This window comes from Phaethon aethereus (assembly GCF_964289735.1).
Source record: "Phaethon aethereus genome assembly, chromosome: 1".
Lineage (NCBI taxonomy): Eukaryota > Metazoa > Chordata > Aves > Phaethontiformes > Phaethontidae > Phaethon > Phaethon aethereus.
Genome location: NC_138575.1, coordinates 45,960,793 through 45,982,807, shown reverse-complemented (window position 1 = coordinate 45,982,807; position 22,015 = coordinate 45,960,793). Strand labels below are relative to the sequence as shown.

At 40.1% G+C, this 22,015-nt stretch overlaps 1 protein-coding gene across 1 annotated transcript in view; it reads right to left on the bottom strand.

Annotated features, from left to right (window-relative positions):
- Positions 1 to 22,015, bottom strand: part of ACSS3 (acyl-CoA synthetase short chain family member 3) — a gene marked incomplete at both ends in the record, with an annotated part of 91,854 nt that overhangs the window by 24,301 nt on the left and 45,538 nt on the right. Inside the window, one exon of the mRNA XM_082001959.1 lies at positions 18,113 to 18,216. Coding sequence (XP_081858085.1) covers positions 18,113 to 18,216 — 104 coding nt within the window. The remainder of the gene's footprint in view (positions 1 to 18,112; positions 18,217 to 22,015) is intronic.

Here is a 22,015-nt window from a genome sequence, read left to right as displayed (position 1 = left end):
CACATTGATGAATGCAGTAAATATAATACACTAAATTCCCATTGTGGCAGTGTTGTTTTGAGCGATTCTCCTGGAAAAGTTGTCATCTCGCTTGAGGGGAATTAAATGAATTACTACAGCAGAAGACACAGATAAAATGGAGAGGAGGGTCTACAGAAGGGAGAAAGCTTAGGCAGTGCCTGATACCAAATCCATCCACACAGCAAGAATGCAGCTCTGAAGGGGCTCCTTGTACATGCTCCCTCCACACAGTGGCCATTTTAATTATGCCAGAAAGGGTGGAATGAAGAATTCAATAAAGCAACAGCAACATGCTTTCTAGTATGGCAACAACTATTACACATTCAGGAACAGAAAACCACAGTACCAGATGAATTATAGCACTCGAAATCTGCATCACAGCATACCAAACTGCTTCCTTATAATAAAAACAAATCTAATACACCACAGAAATATGTACTGGGAGGGTCCTGGAGACTGAAGGGCCAGATCATCAAGTATTCATACAGACCTCATTTTCTTCATCCTTCAGCATACGACTGTGCAGAGCAAAGAAGTCAGTTTCCCAGTCAGTTCTTCATCACTAAAACCCAAGCAAGTTTCGGGTCTCTGACTACACTAGAAGTAGGTGGCCTCCCTCACAACTTGTGATTTAGCACTGTTAACCCTCACAAATTCTGGCTAGTGAGCCATGCTGCAGGCTGGTAGCCCAACCACCACTTTAGTCTTACACTTACTGGTCTTGAAAGAGAATTCAGATAATTGTTTAAGCCTCTGTACAATACAATACAGCTCAGTCATACCTTCAGCAAAAACTCAAAAATATCCACTGTAGAATTTTGCCATGAAGTTTTCTTCATCTCTTCTCTCGATTTACATTCTCTGCTCAGCTCCAGGTTGGTACATGAGACATAATGAAATATTAATGTGTAGAAAGACCAGCACACCTGGCTAGTGCTGGGTATTTAACCACAAACAGTCTGATGCTAATCATCCATCAACATTAAAATAAAGAGATGACACCTGGCCACTATTACACCAGAGCACTAAAGGGCACAGAGGAGAACAGGGTGGATAATCCCAATCCACAGTGCAGCTGCACCCACATTGTTAGTACATGTTGATATGCCATGATTTTTACCACCTTCTAAGGGTAAAGGCTAATGAAAATTACTTTTCAGATCTATGATAATTATATCATGAGCTTCCCCATCCATTTTACTTATTTTCTCCTCATTTTGCTTAAGCCAGCCATCAAATGAAGTAAAATTTAATGACAGAGATTATATTTACTGAAATTCTCGTCTTCTAATATATTTAGCAGGGTACTGCAGCAAGTTCTAACAGAAAAGTGAGAGAAGCCACAAGAAGACAACAATGACTGAAGAATCTGGAGAACTGTAAATTCTTAAGGATTCCCCAATTCAGTTTCACCAACTGTCAGAAAGCAAGTGTGAAATTAAATCCAATTCACACATTATGCACAATTAGGTTAGATTAAAGACAATCTGTCATCCTAAACTGTGTAAGGCTTTGCTGGCTAGTAGTGAAACGTCAAAAACCTCTTTCATGCATTTTTTGGTATTTCATTTCACTCCTTATTTCTGAGGAGGATGACCGATGCAGCAGAATAATTCCTGAACAGTGATGGTAATTATCATTTATTTTTCCTCCATTTGACTGCATTCTTAACTTAATCTTCTTGTGAATTAAGTGCATGCAGCATCAACACAATAAATACCAGGTGCATACCTGGAGTAGCAGGGCTCTGCCTTAGCAAAACTCACAATAAGTAACAAATTTTAGGTGAGATATGGAAGTTGAGTGATTTGTAATCAAGATTTTCATACTTGTCTTACAAGGATTTTTTTAACTCCTTACTAACTTAAGTAAAGCTAGGGTAAAGAATATGCAGTAAACCAACTGGAAAGAATTACAATTTACATTACATTCATTTGGCAGAAAATCACAACGATTTTTTACCTTGAGATGGGATGGCTGCAAAACATGTTTTTTCATCCTACTAGTACCCTAAAAAACAGAGTGTACAATCTCTACAAGTTAACTGTAAGCCTCATGGAAAAATTACAGTGGTTTTTATCTATTCTTCACATCAAAGTGAAATTAAATTTGACCTTTCCCACTTGGTTAAATTGTACACAGAGCCCTAAAAAACCTCTACTTAACTGCTTAAGTTTCTCTACTCAGAAACTATAATGTAGAAACTTCTCTCAGAAAACGTGGAAAAGAGATATAAATAGGAAATTAACCAATCAATTTTTTAAAGGGTGACTAAGGAAACCAGAAAGATCCGTTAATTAAACAGTCTCTCCAGTACAGGTGTATTTGGACATTAGGACCAGTGTGTTGCACAAAAACTTGTTTTTTTTCAGATTATGACTTCTTGCTGTTTAGTATTCACTTCCACTTGAAGTTCTCCTTATTCTCTATATTCTTTATTGTATAGTAGCAGCAAGGGTGCTCAGTGAACAAGAGAGCCATACACTACAGACACCACAGAAAGTGGTTACTGTCTGAAAGGCAGCACAGACAATAGAACAACGATGTGACGGCCATATTCATTTTCATTATCCATTATATAAAGGATGATTTTGTAATTAAAATGCAGAACGGGATACTGCACAGTTGAGCTAATGTAAATGCACAGTGAAGACAACTGTAAAAAAAAGCGTGGTCTCACTATCCTTCTACACCTTTGCTGTATACTCCCATTTTCCTTCCCCCCCACCTTTTTACATGGAATTGAACTGATTCAGATTTAAAAAAAAAAAAAAAAAAAAAAATTCTTTCATTCAGCCAGGTTAGTTTTTGCCTAAGTCAATGCTCTGATTCTGCTCACCATGCGGCCATATGCGTGCTAGAATGGCCTGAGAGCAGGGGTACAAAGGCAGTGCCAGAGATGAAGGAGGGATGCTCCACTCCCTCTTTCACTGGCGATTTGCACTTACATAAGCTTGGACCGTTCACTCAGTTACACACTGCCACTGTCAAGCAATTTATCACAGCATGTTTCATTTAAGACAGGAATAGAATCACAAGTATTTCCTCCCCCACAATTAATTTGTCCGTTTAGTCTAATTCATGGTTTAGGATATCATTTTACATTTTAAATGTCAAATGCAATACAGGTAGTCATTTAAGTGCTTTCATAAACCAGGCCATTTTTCTGAAATAGAGCTTCAGTGACAAATAGCTTTCTGAAAGCTCATCTATGTAGTTACTTTAATTGGTTTAACTTTACATTGGATCCCAACCTGCAGTGGTATGGATGAATGCCTCCCACCTCAGCTGGGACACTATTTCCAATCTTTAAAGGGGAATACTGCATTATATTAAATATAATTAAAGTATATTCCTTTTTAAATAAATGGGTAAGCATTCTTACATTACTATGCACATATACAGCACTGAGAACAACAGCTTCAAGCTTCTTTGCACAATCTAGAAATTATCACTTTAGTATTAACTTGACTGTGGAGCCATATTAATACCTGTACAACAGCTGTGTACAGCTAGCCAGAAGCCGAGTGTTTCCCTCATTTCTTGTGAATGTACAAAAGCACAGGGAAAAAAAAATCACAAAATAAGTTAATGGTATTTGAAAATCTGAAGCCTGTTTCTATAAACAAAATGGATTTTATTTCTAAAGTAATATATTTTCTGAAAGTACCTGAGTTTCCCTGCTTATTCTTAGAATTTAACATCAGAAGAGAAACCTGCAATTCTTTCAGTATTTTCTAAATGCCTCAAAGCATTTGTAGTCATAACGCATCTATTACGATCAATACATATTACACTTGAGAAGGCCAAATACTTCTTGTGTAACAGTTCTACCGCTATATTCAATCCACTCACTTAAAAACAAAATCAACCCCGAAACCATTAAAATTCCCCCAAGGCTCCTTTTCACACTCTTATCCAAACACAGAACATATTTACAAACTGTGCTGTTTGTGGTATCATACATACATACAGGGCCTCTGAAGATTTCAAAGCACATCCAAATAAAACCTCCAGAATAAATGTACAAAATGTAACTGTAAAGAAGCTTTAATTAGCTTAGCTAAAGGTTGGTGGGCCATGACAAATATTAAAACCAAAGAAGGAAATAAGTTCAGTTATCACAAACTGGCAAATTAGTCATAAAGCACCAGAAGTTTATGCATTCATTTTATAAGTATACCAGGCTCCTTTGCTGCCAAATGGTAATTTATAATTTACATCTTATAAGTTGCCTATAGCAAAATGACAGCCAAGATAATCAGAGAAGTCTAGAAACCTTTTTGGTCATATCTTGAAGATGTCAGATGGTATGTTTAAAGATGCATTAAGTCACGTAATGCATTGATAACATATTTTCAGACTATAAATGAATTTCTAATTTTTATTTTCCCCCTACTGTAACATCATAACTGATACATGATGAAATACTAAGAGATAAATGGAGATTATAAAAAGTAATTACACATCCCAGTGCTAACCATTTACTGCTTAATCATTTTGGGGAATCTTAATATATGGTATGCTTAGTAATACTGCCAAGATGGAAAAGACAGATAAAATTACTACTGTGCAATTCCAATATTTTTTTCTGTATCAGGGTCTAACATCTTAGAAACTCCTGTCCTCTCTCTTTCTACCTTCACTGGGCAGCCTTAAATCTTGTGAAGGATCATTCCTTCCCTGCACTAGATCCACGCAGCTTACTACTAGCTTTCCTGTTCTCAAGTCATCAGGAAAATTGTCTGCTTTACACTAATGAGGACTTTATTCTCTGAGCAACAAAAAAAGTAGTTGCCATGCAACAAGAATGAGATCAGCAACCTGTAACATCTTCACTCACATACAAACTGGAGGTGCTGTCACAGCTTGTCTCCTTCAGGCAGGTGAGACTTCACTATTCTTATTTAACATACCCATTCCTGAAGGTGTCCCCTCTTCTTCTTCTTCATTTGCCTATTCAGTTGCCTAAACATCGTTCACGGCTGAGCTCCGTAACTTAAGACTACTTTACAGTTCTTTTATTTTCAATCATCTAAACCACATCAATGAAATTTTAAAAAGGAGGAAAACATTTATAATAGTTCATTCATATTAATGCATGTCCCCGGCTGCATGTGGAAAGACAATCAAAAAAGATTAAGATGAACAAGCACTGAGAAACTGAAGTCAAATGGGAACAGAAAAGCTTAATACATACTTTCTATCAATTCTAAGTTAGAAAATGTCAGCACAAATGAGAAAAAGTGGCAATGGCACAGCTAATACTGAATTTGTATCAACACAGAGGAGGTGCTGACCAGTGGGAAGAAAAGAGTACAGAGAGGAAAAGAGAACCTTCCCAGAAATTTAAACAACAGAGGTGATGGGTTTTTTTACATGGTTAAGCACTTACTCACTTAACCATGCCCAAACTGTAAGCAACTCCATAAATCAAAACAAAATGGATCCATCTGTTTTTCAAGCCCCAACACTCCTTCCATCTCTGACCCAGTATCATCTTTGCAATGTGGCACATTTCCCAAAATGCGCGGGAGAACTGAAAGCCATGTGAAATGCACATCTGAGAGAAACATCAAGAGAGAAACATTTTTGGAGGAGAAAACACACTTCATGAAACGGGGGAGACAGTGAACAGCACCAAAGACCGCAATAAACCTATGCAGCTGTAATGATTCATTCAAAGTAAAAACACCTTAGAGAATATGTATATGGTCCAGACATATATTCATTCATGTCCAACACACACATAAACAGTACATAGTAATAAACAAGACATTTCTGTAAAAAAATATTCCTCAGCCAAGCACATACAGCCTAAATTTATGAAGGGGAATCCTCTTCACATGGGTTACACAGAGAAAACTCATTAAAGTTCAAGATTGGAAAATGAGTTAGAAGACTGAAATGCTACAGAGGGCAACACAATCAGGAAAGCAATGTCACTCATTTTACTAAGGCACGTCACGAATCATATATGATGGAGACGCTAAACTGTGTTAGCACGAGCAGAGATCCAATATTTTACCATAAGATTAACAATGATTACACAATAAAATGCCCGGTTCCGAGCACCAGCAGTCTTCAACACTTATGTCTTCTCTACCCGCCTGCAACAGGGTGCTCTGAGGTAAGGTTTCCACAAGTAAGCAAATTTACCACACTTCCAAATAAAGGCTCATTTAAGAAACTTGTCTAATTCCAGTGGTCTTTGTGACAGCCCAGGTAGTTTACATCACAATGAAACACCTTCAACAAAAAAAAGGTGGTGTGGAAGAAGAGTGAGACTGAGGAAAATTTGTCTCTGCAATTACAGCACAGTCCTGGGATGTACACTCTTCCTCCATATCTGAGTGGTAACATTACTGGAATACTGGAATGGAGAGGCACAACTGCTCTTCACAGGTTTAAAAGACTGTTTGGCTCCCCCAAAGCAATTTAGCCCAAATTACTTGGCTCATTAGAAAACAAGAGTGTCAAATCCTAATTTAAATCCACGTCACTCCTTTACGTTATGTTAAATAAGACAAAAATCGCAAGAACTATCAATGCTTCAACCTCAAGAAAGAAGCCAATCATCAGGAAAGAGCTCCTTGATTTTTACCCAGGTTGACCACACAGAGAAAGAAAAAAATACATAGAAGTTCTGTTCTTTTTCCTTTCTCTGAAACTAATGGCAAAGGCTACCGTACGGAGTGAGAGAGCCACACACTACTGAAAGATCAGTCTCTGCCTCGGCAATGCCTGTGGTCTCTAGAAAAAATTTCCTCCTCTCTCTCCTTCAATAAGGACAACCAAAAACTTATTTGAACTGGGTGTCTTAACATGACATTGAAGGAATGATGCGCTATTGTAAGTAATGACATGCAGTCCGCATCTGCACAAGTCTGATTACTAAGTAGCAAACAATGGCTGAAAAAATCTTTATGTTCATAACCTTAAAGGACAGAATGCAAGCCCCCAGGTAGAGACATGATAAAGGACTACTTTTCTCCTCTTCCTCTACATAAGTACCTGTTATAAATTCAGTTATCCAGAAAATTATGCTCAGAGGACTCTATAATTCAGGACTGCAGAGCTGCAGAAGTTTCTGCAGAGTAATTCCCACTTCTATAGAACTGTTCTGCAGGATATCAGCTTCCACTAAAAAAATATGATCCTAGTCTTGACAGGATACACACGCCTTTAAAAAGCATGAACTGCATCTAAACTGAGGCACCCCCTGATAACCTAAACCAGTAGCCTGGACTTTGGAAGAAATTTGTTTCATCTCAGCTCCAGACTCTTGGGCTCCAGAACTGAATTTCTGGCACTCAGAAAAAAATTCCAAGAATTGACTCTTTTGCTGTGAATTAAACAGCCACCCTTTGTTTAGTTTATTTTCCTTCTGCCTCTTGGTCTGAAAATTTCACCATATTTAAGGAATGCACTGGACTGGAATGCATCATATTAAGGAATGCACTGGACTGATCTGCACAGTTTTGAATGGGGCAAAGCAGGAGATGATTGAAGAACAAAATCTGGAATCCAGCTGTCAGATGTGAGGAGATGGAGGTCTAGACTGACAAGGTAATTCACCTATAGAACAGTTCTGTAGTGGAAACCTGGAAAGATTAGCTAACAGAATTAAGTTGCAAAATCCATCTTTCAGAATACTCACAAAAAGAAGAGTCTTCATGTTGCCATGACAACACAATGGAAACTGAAGACTGTGGACCACGTCATGCTGCTTTGAGACCACATTAATAAACTTTTCTCCATACATGATTGTGGTAAGAAGTAGTTCACTGAAATATATTACAGTGAGTACACTTAACTAGGATTCACATTTTTTACACTGAATTCAATGATACAGTTGTTTTGTCTGTGTAGTCCTAATAAAAGATCTGTATAAGGACTACTCCTATGTGGAATTACATAATAATAGTACCTCCTAATAAAAATATTACCAACACAGCATTTGCATGTTTCTGAGGTAAGACACAGAGACGGAACGAGAACAATTTCAAAAGTGACAGAGTATATTAATTAATTGTGCTACAGAACTTGGGGAATTCCTACCAGTAAATCTGATCACACTATGTCTCAGAGTATCCAAGATCTCGTTACAATGTGCGCATACTATAACCGTCTTTTTCAGCAGCCATAATGTAGCAAGTACTGTCTGATTTTTGTCCTAATGCTTAAGGCAGCTTATTTCCACGAAAACAGAAAATGTGCACAATCTTCTCATAGTTCTGCCTGCTAGTGAGCTAACACTCAGGACATAACGGATATCTCAAATCTGAACCTCCTACACTTGCATGCTCTGTAACTTTGATTTGCAAAGTACACGATCAAAAAAGTTCTATGGAAACATATCTCTTGACTGAGATTTTATGCACGTCAAATTTTATCACTGAATTTTCAGTTTGAGTTCTGTTTCATCTGAATTTTCCTATACATCCTCAAAGCAGAGTCTCAAAATGTTTTCATTTTAAAATCTCAAAAGAAAAAAACTTTTTACATCCTATACTTACTACGAAGAAACAGAAATCTGACTTCACATTTTTTTTTACATGTCAAAAATTATTTGGTAGAGTTTCATTTCATTTCTTTTTACGACAAGATACTGAGTAGCTAACATGAAAGCAGTTGAGGATGTTTAACACAAGCTTTCAGAGCCTTCCTGCTTCCACAGCTCATCACAACCTCACGGCTGTTACTCTTTTTTTCTTCTAGACTTCAAAGCTAGCTCCAAAACCAAGGTAATCCAAACTCACATTTCTTTGTGTATTGAGGCCTCTCCCAAGGATCTGACACAGAAGGTACAACCCAAACACTGTTTAGCCTGTTTCAAACATATTTGTCAAGGTGCCCTTTAACGTACTTACCCGGAATACTGAAACAGAGCTATTGTGTCATTTCCTTAAATCATAACTACACATGGAGACAGAACAAGGTCCAAAATGTGCATTCCTGTTCCTTTTCAGGCAAAATATCACGAAATATTTGTAAACAGAATCACAGAATCACTAAGGTTGGAAAGGACCTTCAAGATCATCAAGTCCAACCATTAACCCAACGCGACCATGCCCCCTAAACCATGTCCTGAAGCAATGACAAGAAAATTTATCTCTGACCAAGAAAAGCTCTATTTTCTAAAACTGAATTTGCAATGGCTTCATGGATAGCTTGGGACAAGATACTTGTCTTTCTCAATGTAACATCTGCAAGACTGGAATAACTTCACTTACTTCACTGGGGTGTTAAAAGAATTAATTTGCTTGTGTTTGCACAGTAACTTTGAAGATGGAAATTGCTATTTAAATGCTAAGTGTCATTTTGTGTAAATAAGCAAAAACTTAACAACTGCGCAAATCCAAAACAAGACTGACTTACTGCCTCAAATCCTACTTACTGCACACTGATTCTGACATACATTTCACAGCTTATAAAATGTGTTTACTATACTTGTAAACCAAATATTAACATTTAAAATAAATGTTATTGATGAAGGCATATGGAAACAAATCAAAGTTTTAATCAACCAGGCTTTGCAGGTGTAGCTGCTTTGAAGTCCCCCTAATGAAAGCTTTCCTCTGTTTCAAAATACTGTTTCAACTCCCAGTGATTTCATATACTCCATAAATCTTCCAAAGACATAATAAAAGAAAATTTGACCCACATTTTTTGTCCATAGCCATTTATTTCTAGTTTCAATATATGGCAAAGGGGCCAAGACCTCTGAAGATACCTATTAAACCTGAAGAAGCAAGTGTTTTACACTCCCTTTTTATTTTATAATAGATTTGTCAGCCTTTTGTTTCCCTTCACTCATACTCATTTCCATCTCCAAATAATTACTCAGTTGCTTCTCATCTCCACAAAGCTGATCTCTTCCCTCTTTTTCTCACTCATAAACAAGAGAATAGAAATAACCCCACTGTACAAGAAACACTAATTACCCAGATACTGGATTGCCCTCCTCCTCCATCTTCTGCTTTAGTCTCAGCTGGAAGAGTCAACGACTAAGACATCACTGCAGAAGTGAGATCTACAGTATTCAGGTAAAATTAAGATGCCAACATTTCTCACAGTTTTGCCATGCTCTTGTTTCAGAAGAAAGCAGACAAATATCAAATTGGGGAATAAGTAACAATTTGCCAGATTATCAAAGCGTTTTCGTATCTAGAAGTAAGTCAGAAACTTTAAATCTCAAGCGTAAGAAAACAACAATTGATAACTTCAGGTGCAATTTAATTACAAAAAAAGGTAATTCATATAATGTAAGAGTTTTGTTATTTTGAAGTGAATTTTGTTATTTAAAAAATCCATTTTAAAAAACTAATTAGCTCTACAGAAACTAGCTAATTGTCGTGACTTCTTCCTGCTAGAAGTGATTAGGGTTTTTTATTCTGTGCTTATAGTTGTGATTTTTTTATTTTAGAGATAGTTCAGAAGATTGCTATTTCTGAATTTTTGCGTCCTCTATTCTTTCATCAGTCACTAACCTCAAATATTTCCAGTGTTAAGTGAAACAGCCAGTTATTTACTATGTAAAATATTTCACATTCAGCACCTTACAGCTTTAACCTAGTGTACAGAAATATTTCACATTCAGCACCTTACAGCTTTAACCTAGTGTACAGAAACCCAGTTCCATCGGATTTAAAAGGTTTTTCAAGCATTGAAATCCACTCTCAACAATATTTTACCAAGTGACAGACACAGCTGAATGTGACATAACTACTTGGTTTTTCACAGTTAACAGGATACGTTTTGTATTCTGCTAAAAAAGGGGTGACTGAACAGCAGAAGAGAAGGCTGCTTTTGTCTGCTGCCCTGGCTGCTGTGCTGTGGGACAAGCAAAGCCTTTCAGAGGGAGGAGAATCCACTACTTCCCCTCAAGCGTGTTAATCTCAAGGGAAGTTCAGGAGCACAGGACAGCGCTGGGAGAAGCATTTCTATTTCATCTCACTCACCAGACCCGACTGTTCTCTATTTTAAAAGTTATACAAAACTAGTTTATTAGCTTGTATTCCATTATGGACTTTTTCCTATACCTGGGAGGCATGGAGGAGGTGTTGCACTTTACAGGAGAGGGGCTCTGCCTTGTCAGAGGTCGGGTCAGGAGCCAATCGAGAACTTATGGGTGAAGACCAGGAGGCAGACCAACATGCTGTTGTAGTATCTGCTGGAGACATCCTGATCAGGATGAGGCCTGTAAATGAGGTCTTCTTCAAGCAAATCGAGGAAGTCTTAGTTCACAGGCCCTCATCCTGATGGGGGACTTTAACCACACTGATATATTCTGGAAGGATAACACAGCAGGGCACAAGCAATCCAGATTTATGCAGTGCACTGACGACAAGTTCCTGACAAAGATGATCAAGGATTCAATGAGGAAGGGTGCTCTGCTGGACCTCTTACTTACAAGCAAGGAAAAAATGGTTAGTAGCAGCCTTGGCTGCAGTGACCATGAGACAGTGCAGTTAAGGATTCTGAAAACAGGGAGCAAGGCAAAAGCAAGACCACAGCCCTGGATTTCAGGACAGCAGACTAATCTCTTCAGATATCTGCTTAGAAGAATCCCATGGGATACAGAGAGAAGAGAGTTCCAGGAGAGCTGGTTGATATTCAAGGATCACCTCCTCCAAGCTCAACTCCATCCTGACAAATAGTAAATCAAAGGCAGAAGGTCTGAATGGATGAACAAGGAGTTCCCTGACTGAACTCAGACCTAGAAAGGAAGTGTACAAGAGCTGGAAGTAGGGACACATGATGACCCAGAAGGAGTATAAAGATATTGTCCAGTTGTGCAAAGAGGGGGTTAGGAAAGCCAAGGCTCACTTGAAGTGGAATCTGGCAAAGGACATGAAGGGCAACAAGAAAGGATTCTACAAGCACATAAACAGCAAAAGGAAGAGTAGGGAAAACATGAGCCCACTGCTGAACAGGACAGCAGATCTGGTGGCAAAGGCCACAGAACAGGCTGAGGTACCAAATGCTGCCTTCACCTCAGTCTTTACTGGTAGGAGTCTTTCAGGATTCCCAGACCCCTGAGACCAGAGGGAATCTAGAGCAAGGATGACTTACATTTGGTGGAACAGGACAAGGTTAGGGACCACTTAAACAAACTGGACATAGGAAAGTCCATGGGGTCTCATGAATTGTACCCATGAGAGCAGAGGGAGCTGGCTGATGTCATTGCAATGCCACTCTCAATTACCTCACAAGGGTCATGGTGACTGGGAGAGGTTCTTCAAGACTGGAAGAGAGCAAATGTCAGTCCTCTCTTTAAGAAAGGCAAGAAAGAAGATCTAGGGAACTACAGGCTGGTCAGCCTCACCTCAGTCCTTGGGAAGGTGATGAAGCAACTAATGCTGGAAAGCATTTCCAAATACACAAAGGACAAGAAGGTGATCAGGAATAGCCAGCATGGATTTATGAAGGGGTAATGTCCTGGTTTCGCCCAGGATAGAGTTCATTTTCTTCACAGAAGCTAGTGTGAAGCTATGTTTTGGATTTGGGATGAGAAAATGTTGGTAACGTGCTGAAGTTTTGAGCTGTTGCTTAGTCGTCAATGGTAGTCCAGTTTCTCATGATGGCCTGCTAGCAAGAAGGCTGGGGGTGCATGGGAACCTGGGAGGGGACACAGCCAGGACAGCTGACCCAGGCTGGCCAAAGACATATTCCATACCATATGATGTCATGCTTGGTGTATAAAGCTGGGACAAAGAAGAAGGAAGGGGTGGAGGGACGTTCAGAGTTATGGCGTCTGTCTTCCCAAGAAACCATCACACGTGATGGAGCCCTGCTTCCCTGGAGATGGCTGAACACTCGCCTGCCCATGGGAAACAGTGAATGAGTTCCTTATTTTGCTTTGCTTACGTGCATGGCTTTTGCTTTCCCTATTAAACTGTCTTTATCTCAAACCATTAATTTCTTCACTTTTACTCTTCTGATTTTCATCCCCATCCCACCATGGGGGAGTGAGCGAGCAGCTGCATGGTGCCTGGTTGCCAGCTGGGGCTAAACCATGACAGGTAATCATGCTTAATCAACCTGATTGCCTTCTACAATGAGGTGACCAGCTTTGTGGAAGAGGGGAGAGCAGTGGATGTTCTTTACCTCCAACTTAGTAAAGCCTTTGACACTGCCTCCTATAACATTCCGATAGATAAGCAAACGATGGGTGAGATAAATGGACAGCAAGGTAGACTCAGTACTGTCTGAAGAGCCAGGCCCTGAGGGCTGTGATCAGTGGTACAAAGTCCCATTGGAGGCAAATCACTAGTGGTGTACCCCAGGGGTTGACAGAGAGGCCAATACTGTTCAACTTCTTCATTAATTACCTGGACAATGGGAAACAGTGTGCCCTCAGCAAGTTTGCAGATGATGTAAAACTAGGAAGAGCAGCTGATACATCAGATGGGTGTGCTGCCTTTCAGAGGCATCTCTACAGGCTAGAGAAATAGATCAGCAGGAACATCATGAAGTTCAATGAAGTCCAGCATTTGGGTAGGAATAACCCCAGGCACCACTGCACACTGAGGAACAGCCAGCTGGAGAGAGAAGGATCTGCAGAGAACAATCTTAAAATTGTGGTGGACAGCAAGATGACCATGAGGTAGCAATGTATCCTCGCAGCAAAGAAGGACAACAGCATCCTGGGCTGCAAAAAGAAGAATGTTGTCAGCAGGCTGATCTGCTCTGGTGGGGCCATGTCTGGAGGGGCCAGTTCTGGGTTCCACAGTACAAGAGATGGAGCTACTGGAGAGATTCCAGTGAACAGCCAGGAAAAGGGACATCTTTCATATGGAAAGAGGCTGAGAGTTAGGACTGTTCAGTCTGGAGAAGGCTCAGGGGAGATCTTATGAATGTGTTTAAATACTGGATGGGAGGGAATAAAGAAGAGGCAGACAGACTTCTCAGCGGTGCCCACTGACAGGACAAGAGGCAATAGGCACAAACTAAAACATGGGAAATTCCAGCGGAGCACAAAAAAAAGAAGTTTTTACTGTGAGGGCATTCAAACACAGGCACAGGCTGCCCAGAAAGATTGTGGAATCCCCATTCAGAGAGATATTAAAAACTGGACAGGATCCTGGGCAACTTTCTCTAGGTGACCTTGCTTGAGCAGGGAGGGTGAACCAGATGACCTCAGGAGGTCCCTATCAAGCCCAATGGTTCTGTCATTCTTCCTTCCTTCTTTCTCCTTATCCCTTGAAATTCGGTTCTCTGATAGGAAATCTGACTTAGTAAATATTTTCTTTCACACTGAATGCCTTGCTTACATTCAACAGCACACATTTCTACAGAAATCACTTGGAAATAAAAATGGGACTTCATTCTAAACAAATTATTACATGGTCTCAAACACTATATTTGAAATGGCCTTAGCTCATTAAGTCATGCTACAATTTAATTTAAGAGCACACTGTGAATATAAAAATCAAGAAACACACTATACTTTTAGCTAGGCTTGTGGTCTTTGAAAACTCTCTCAAACACAGTCTTACCTCTACATACTATGAATACGATTATGTCCACATGTTTGTTCAAGATCTCTCATTGAATACCTGAGGTACATCTGAATGAACACAGTAGCATTAAACCTTTGCACTAAATATACATCAAAGCTATATGCAATTATATATACGTGCAGACAGATAAAAACACACAAAATTACACACAGTAATACTGCTTACTGCCAGTTCAGTAGGTTGTCAAAGACATGATTTGATCTTTTAATCTTTTTCAGTTAATTGCTTATTCTGCATCACTGAGGCCTGTTCTTGCCTACAGACATTAGGATCATAGAGAAGCGAGCAAAATACAGGTCTTGTCCCTTGTATTTATCAATTAATTACCAGATTAAATCAAGATTGAATAGAAAAATGACACTACTATCTTCCAGTACTTTCTCAGTATCTACCTAAGATTGTGGGGGTTTTGATAAAAAAGGTGCATTTTAAACCTCCTCAACTGATTTCATTGTACAGCATATATTATAGACTAACTAAAGAGTTTTCCACTTTTTATTCTGATCTTATATATTTGCTATCTGACCCATCATGGCAGAATAAAACATTTTTGTCCATATAGAGAGAGACCAGAGAAAATCTGCATCTCAAAACAATGACGCGCAGAAAATAGAAGCAGCATTCTTGGAAGGGAGTGGAGGAGGGAACCTTTGTAATACATTTCCTTATCTTAAATAGCAATAACGTGTTTAAGAAGCAAAATCCAAATCTGATCTTGTAATAGTGAAATTTAAAAACATATTAATCCATAGTTATAAAGAAACACATTTGATCAAGCCTTAATCCAGAATTCAACTGGGATTTTTGCAGAGTCACACATAGATTGGTACTCCAATTCCTTCATTGCAATCTAAGTATCTAATTCTCCTCCAGTGAAATAAATGGGAGACATTCCAAAACAATCAATAGAAGTTGGACAGGATCCATACAGAACAATATTAAAGACCAAGGAGTCTACTCCGTGCTGCAGATTGATTGTTTTTAACTACAGAAAATACATGTGCAAAAAACTTAAGCCTGAAAGCATCCCTACCTACCGTTTTTTCTGTCACAAAGAGTAAAGTCAGGGCCCTGAATTTTACGAAAGCAAAATTCCAGCTCTTCAAGGAGTTAATCAACAGGACTCCCTGGGTAACTGCCCTCGGGGACAAGGGAGCAGAACAGAGCTGGCAGATGTTTAAGGACACTTTCCACAGAGCATTAGAGCTCTCGATCCCCAGATGCAAGAAATCAGGAAAGGAAGGCAAGAGATTCACACAGATGAGTCGAGACCTGCCGGGCAAACTAAAGGGCAAGAAGCAAATGCACAGGCAGTGGAAGCAGGGACAGGTGTCCTGGGAGGAGTACAGGGACACTGCCCAGTTGTGTAGGGATGGGGTCAGAGGGCTAAGATGCAGCTGCAGATGAACTTGGCAAGAAATGGAAAGAATATTAAGAAGGGCTTCTGCAGGTATGTCAGCCAGAAAAGGAAGGTCAAAGAAAGCATACCCCCACCATGAGCAAGACCGGCAAACTGGCAACAACAGATGAGGAGAAGGCTGAGGTACTCAGTGACTTCTTTGCCTCCATCTTCACTGGCAGTGTCTCTTCCCACATGTCTCAAGTTGATGGACTACAAAACAGGGACTGGAGGAGCAAAGTCCCTCCCACTGTAAGAGGAGATCAGGTTTGAGAGCACCTGAGGAACATGAACAAGTCTATGGGACCTGAAAAGGTGCATCCCAGAGTCCAGAGGGAATTGGTTGATGTAGTTGCCAAGCCACTCTCCATGATGCCTGAAAAGTCCTGGCAGTCAGGTGAGGTCCCTGGTGACTGGAAAAAGGAAAATATTGTACCCATTTGTAAAAAGTGTAGCAAGGAGGACCCTGGGAACTACTGACCTGTCAGCCTCACCTCTGCGCCTGGGAAGATCATGGAGCAGATCCTCCCAGAAGCTATGCTAAGGCACATCGAGGACAGGGAGGTGACTCGAGACAGCCAGCAAGGGCAAGTCCTGCCTGACCAACCTAGTGGCCTTCTATGATAGAGTGACCACACCAGTGAACAAGGGAAGAGCTATGGATGTTGTCTGTCTGGACTTCTGTAAGGCCTCCAACACCATCCCCCACAGCGTCCTTCTCTCTAAATTGGAGATATGGATTTGACGGGTGGACTGTTGGGTAGATGAGGAATTGGTTGGATGGTCACATCCAGAGGGTAGTGGTCAATGGCTCACAGTGTCCAGATGGAGATTGGTGACGAGTCGTGTCCCTCAGGGGTCCATACTGGGACAAGTACTCTTTAGTATCTTCGTCAATGACACAGAGAGTGGGAACAAGTGCACCCTCAGCAAGTTTGCAGATGACACCAAGATGGGTGGTACAGTTCACACACCTGAGGGACAGGATGCCATCCAGTGGGACCTAGACAAGCTCGAGGAATGGGCCCGTGTGAACCTCATGAGGTTCAACAAGGCCAAGTGCAGGGTCCTGCACCTGGGTGGGGGCAAGTCCTGGTATCAGTACAGGCTGGGGGGATGAAGGGATTGAGAGCAGCCCGGCCGAGAGGGACTTGGGGGTACTGGTGGATGCAAAGCTCGACATAAGCCAGCAATGTGCACTCGCAGCCCAGAAGGCCAACCGTATCCTGGGCTGCGTCAAAAGCAGTGTGGCCAGCAGGTCAAGGGAGGGGATTCTGCCCCTCTACTCCACTCTGGTGAGACCCCACCTGCAGCACAGCGTCCAGCTCTGGAGCCCTCAGCACAGGAAAAACATGGACCTGTTGGAGCGGGTCCAGAGAAGGGCCACCAAAATGATCAGAGTGATGGAACACCTCTCCTATGAGGACAGGCTGAGAGAGTTGGGGTTGTTCAGCCCCGAGAAGAGAAGGCTCCAGGGAGACCTTATTGCAGCCTTCCACTACTTTAAGGGGGTGTATAAGAAAGATGGGGACAGACTTTCTGGCAAGGCCTATAGCGATAAGACAAGGGGGAATGGTTTTAAACTAAAAGAGGGCAGATTTAGACTAGATCTAAGGAAGACATTTTTCACCATGAGGGTGGTGAAACACCAGAACTGGTTACACAGAGAGGTGGCAGATGTCCCATCCCTGGAAACATTCAGGGTCAGGCTGGACGGGGCTCTGAGCAACCTGATCTAGTTGAAGATGTCCCTGCTCACTGCAGGGCGGTTGGACTGGATGACCTTTAAAGGTCCCTTCCAACCCAAACTATTCTATGATTCCATGAAAATAGTCACACATGCAAACAATATAAAAATACACCTGGAAAAAATACTGATGCAAACCTTTTTTCTTTTTTCTTTTTTTTTTTTTTTTTAAACATAGGCATCAGAAAATACCATTTTTTCTATATATCTTTTAAAAATGCTGTGTTTTAAATATATCATTAAGTCACTTTTCAGACAACTTCCAAAAAACAGTCTTCCTGCTTGAATTTTTATTTTTACACTTGGTCCTGCCTAAATGTTCATGGAAAGAGAAACCAGTTCTACCTGCAGGCTCATGAAACAAGTCTGAAAGTATCTCCTCACCATGTTTTTCAAATGGTATTTTAAAACACTCACCAGTTTGCCACCAGTGGTCCAAGACAGGTACCTTGAAGACCTTTTTTGACCATTCTAGTGTGTCCACATCACAGTGTTCACCAGCTACAAATAACGTTCTGAACCTTTAAATAAAAATAAAAAAGTATGTATCTTGATCTGGATGGGGAAAGGAAAACAAGAAAACAAATTCAATAAATGTCTGTGATTGGTTTCCCAGATGAGATAACAAGAACAGGGGAAGGAGGACTCTTACTCCTTTTATGCTTCATCCTACTGAGTAAAAATTAGAATCTTAGCACTATTAATTTATGCTACTTAAAATATCATGTAAAAGAAGCTTTATTTTCAGAATACAAAGACCTGGTAGACCAGTGGCAAGCAACTGTCACTGCAAGGGAAAAATAATTAAATGCTCTGTACACAGGAACTAGGTAGACATCCGTTAGGCAAAACATAAGAATGAAATACCAAAAAAGGGTCAGAAAGAGTTATGAGAAAAATTAGTAAAGAAATAGTGAGAACCAAAAGGAAATACCTGTAGCATAACTCTTAGTTTTAAGTTGTTAATAATGTTCCATTTAAACAGATTTAGTATTTTGCGAGCTGTTGAGTTACCTTTTTATACGCCTTTGGAAATGAGTTTTGGGGAAAGAATGGGACCTAAAGCCATTTTCCTGTGGAGAGGCTGGCTATATATACATTAAAAAAAAAAAAAAATACTAAATAATGCCGATCACAGAACAACATTCAGCAGTGCTGGGTCCCTGACCATCGTACTAGAATTTAGCTCCTTTCACTGGACATGCTGCAGCCAGCTTCGGCAAAGAAGACATGCAACGCCTGGCAGTTCTGACAGATGTGATTTGCATGTTTGTACCATTAAATTAGGTAGCACTATATAACTGGGTATTAAACCCATACAGTCTTTAACCTCATAATCTTTTACCGGATGTTTAGTCACACTTTATTGTCCTTTAGTAAGCATTACAAGTTCACTTCATGCCCTGTTTAAAATTATAAGATCCTCTATGTCAATGGTAGCTTTCTCTAAATATGACTGCCAGTGGTCAGAAGCTAGACATTAGTGTACATTTCTGCATGCTGCTAGGGATTTGATCTTTCTAACACTTGCGCAGTAGCTTTATTCATGTCATAGCATTTTTTGCACTTATTTCCTAACAAGTGACTTAAAGTCCTGTTAAGCTGCATATAAACTCATGGATACTCATGACACTGGACAGACAATGTCACCTAATAAGAAGATACTAAAAAGAAGAATCATTTACAATCTTAACTCACACCTCCAAGCAAATAAGCAACTCTCTTTAGGTAGAAACACAGAACGTTGAATTCAGTTTCATGATGTACAGATGAAAATGAATGGCCAACTATACTCAGATGAAACGTTGATCTATATTCAATTCTTTATTATTAGTCTGTGTCATGACAGCATGGTTTCTTGGTATTTATCTTACTTGTGTCTTATTATCAAAAACATATGTCTACCCTGAACTCGTCCTCTAGGCTTCTTCTATAGTCCACAAAGAACAAGAGGCAACTTTAGAGAGTAATTTACCTTGAAGAGACTCAAAAGGGTAAGGTTATTTCTTACACAATAAAATATCCTGGTTTCAGCTGGGATAGAGTTAATTTTCTTCCCAACAGCTGGTATAGTGCTGTGTTTTGGATTTGGAATGAAAATAATGTTGATAATGTACTGATGTTTTCAGTTGTTGCTAAGCAGTCAAGGACTTCGGCTTCCCATGCTCTGGCCTGCCAGCGAGAAGGTGGGGGTGCACGGGAAGCTGAGGGGACATGGGCAGGACAGCTGACCCAAGCTGGCCAAAGGGGTATTCCATACCATAGGATTTCATGCTCAGTATATAAATTGGGGGAGTTGGCCAGGGAGGGCCGCTGCTTGGGAACTGGCTGGGCGTCGGTCAGTGGGTGGTGAATAATTGCATTGTGTATCACTTATTTTGTATATTATTATTATTCTTCCTTCCTTTTCTGTTCTATTAAACTGTCTTTGTTTTAATGCATGAATTTTACTTTTTTTTTTTTTCCAAGATTGTCTCCCCCATCCCACTGGGAGGGGGTGGGAAGTGAGTGAACAGCTGTGTGGTGTTTAGCTGCCTGCTTGGTTAAACCACTACATAAAACCAAAATAAAAAAAAAAAAAAAATCCAAGGCCCTAGAGCAATGCTAACTAACACATGACTAAGGTACAATACTGAGACTTTGTTAAGTTACTGTTTAAAAAGATAGCATTAGATACAGCTATTAGATTATTGCATTATAACTTGGAAGCGATGTTCCTGCATCTCAGAAAAAGGACAATCAGGAATGCCTGACATTTTGGACATTCTTACTTTGCTGTGCTCTTAAACATGCTCCTATTTAAGCAAGATATTGAAACAGAAATCATCTATTTGGAAAATAACCAAAAAACCAGAGGGAAATTTAAGACATAACATTTCTGGTTTCATTTTACAGATAAATCACAATGGAAAACTGCACCTCCTTTGCCAGAAGGCTAGTGTGGCAATCTGAAACACTTCAGCCGCATTAATGCCTGTTCGTAATCACCAGGTGCAATCATGCCACAAGGAATAATGTGAATTCTGAACGCAGAGCTCCTGTACACATGCCCTATTGCTACAGACCAAAGAACTTGCTTCCATTCTGTAGTATCCACACAGGGTAGGCTCATGCCTTCCCTCTCCCAGATCCTCTCTACTCGGCATCTGACCAACAAAGACAGCACTTTCATTTTACCCAGAGATGCAATTCAAAACCTCAAAGAGTTGAGGCAAGAAAGGAACGATAAGAGGCAAACACAGATTCAGATGCCATATCAGAAGAACGCTGTTTACTAGCAAATAACCTCTTTCTCTCTTCAAGTGAAAGCATACAGGTATACTCATGCTACAAGTGACTAAACATTTCATGAACAGCCTGTCATGCCAAGAGAAACTGAAGAGACACTCTGCCAAGTACTGCATCAATCCTTTGAGGCTTCAGAGATGACAGAATGCCAAATTAAGATATGAACAGAGCTTCATGTGGCCTAACATCAGGCCCTAGAATTAAAAATATTTCTCCAAAATGTCCCCTTGTTAGGATTGCAGCACGCTCTACCACAGCCAGCTCAATGTCAGCGACATTTTGTTTCACTTCAAGTCTTCACACAGTCCATTAGGTATGAAGTATGAAAACAACTGCTGAACAAAGGTCTTGACTCTTGTCCTTCAGCGATGGATACAAACTGCATTGATTTTGTAAAACCTGTAGATTTGTGGCCATAAAAAGAGAATTCTTAGATATGGTGGGCATGCAATAAATTTCACTTCAGAGGCATGTAATTTAGAAAGAAAACTATGAGATTCATCTTTCCGCGTAGATGAAATCCAGAAAGCAATTTAGGAAATTATAAGAAAAGTCAGAGCGAGTTACTCAAGGATGTCAGAAATGAGAAAGAGAAATGCACAGATCAGCCTGTGTGACCACAGAACTGGGAATATCTCTAAGAGGGAACCTAAAGATTGACTTCTCACCTAGAGACCACAGATACCCCGTAACAAGGCTGCCGAAACAAAAAAGCATACTTTGAATATTCACACTCCATTCCTCTCCAGAGGACAGGCACACTCCGTTAGCATAAAGGGCAGCATCTCACAGTGTAAGGACCAGTGACCTACTTGCTGGTAGATGCAAGGCAGGAGAATGTACAGAGTAAACCTACATCTGGAGACAACATAAGTAAAACTTGGGATGAAACATCATGAAGTGCAATAAGCCATGTGCCCTAAAATTGAACAGAGTTTTTTTCACAGTGACACTTGGCCTAGACATCAAAAATTTGATGAATTTATTTCTTTTAGATCTATTTACATATCCATAGTTTGAATATACGAAAAG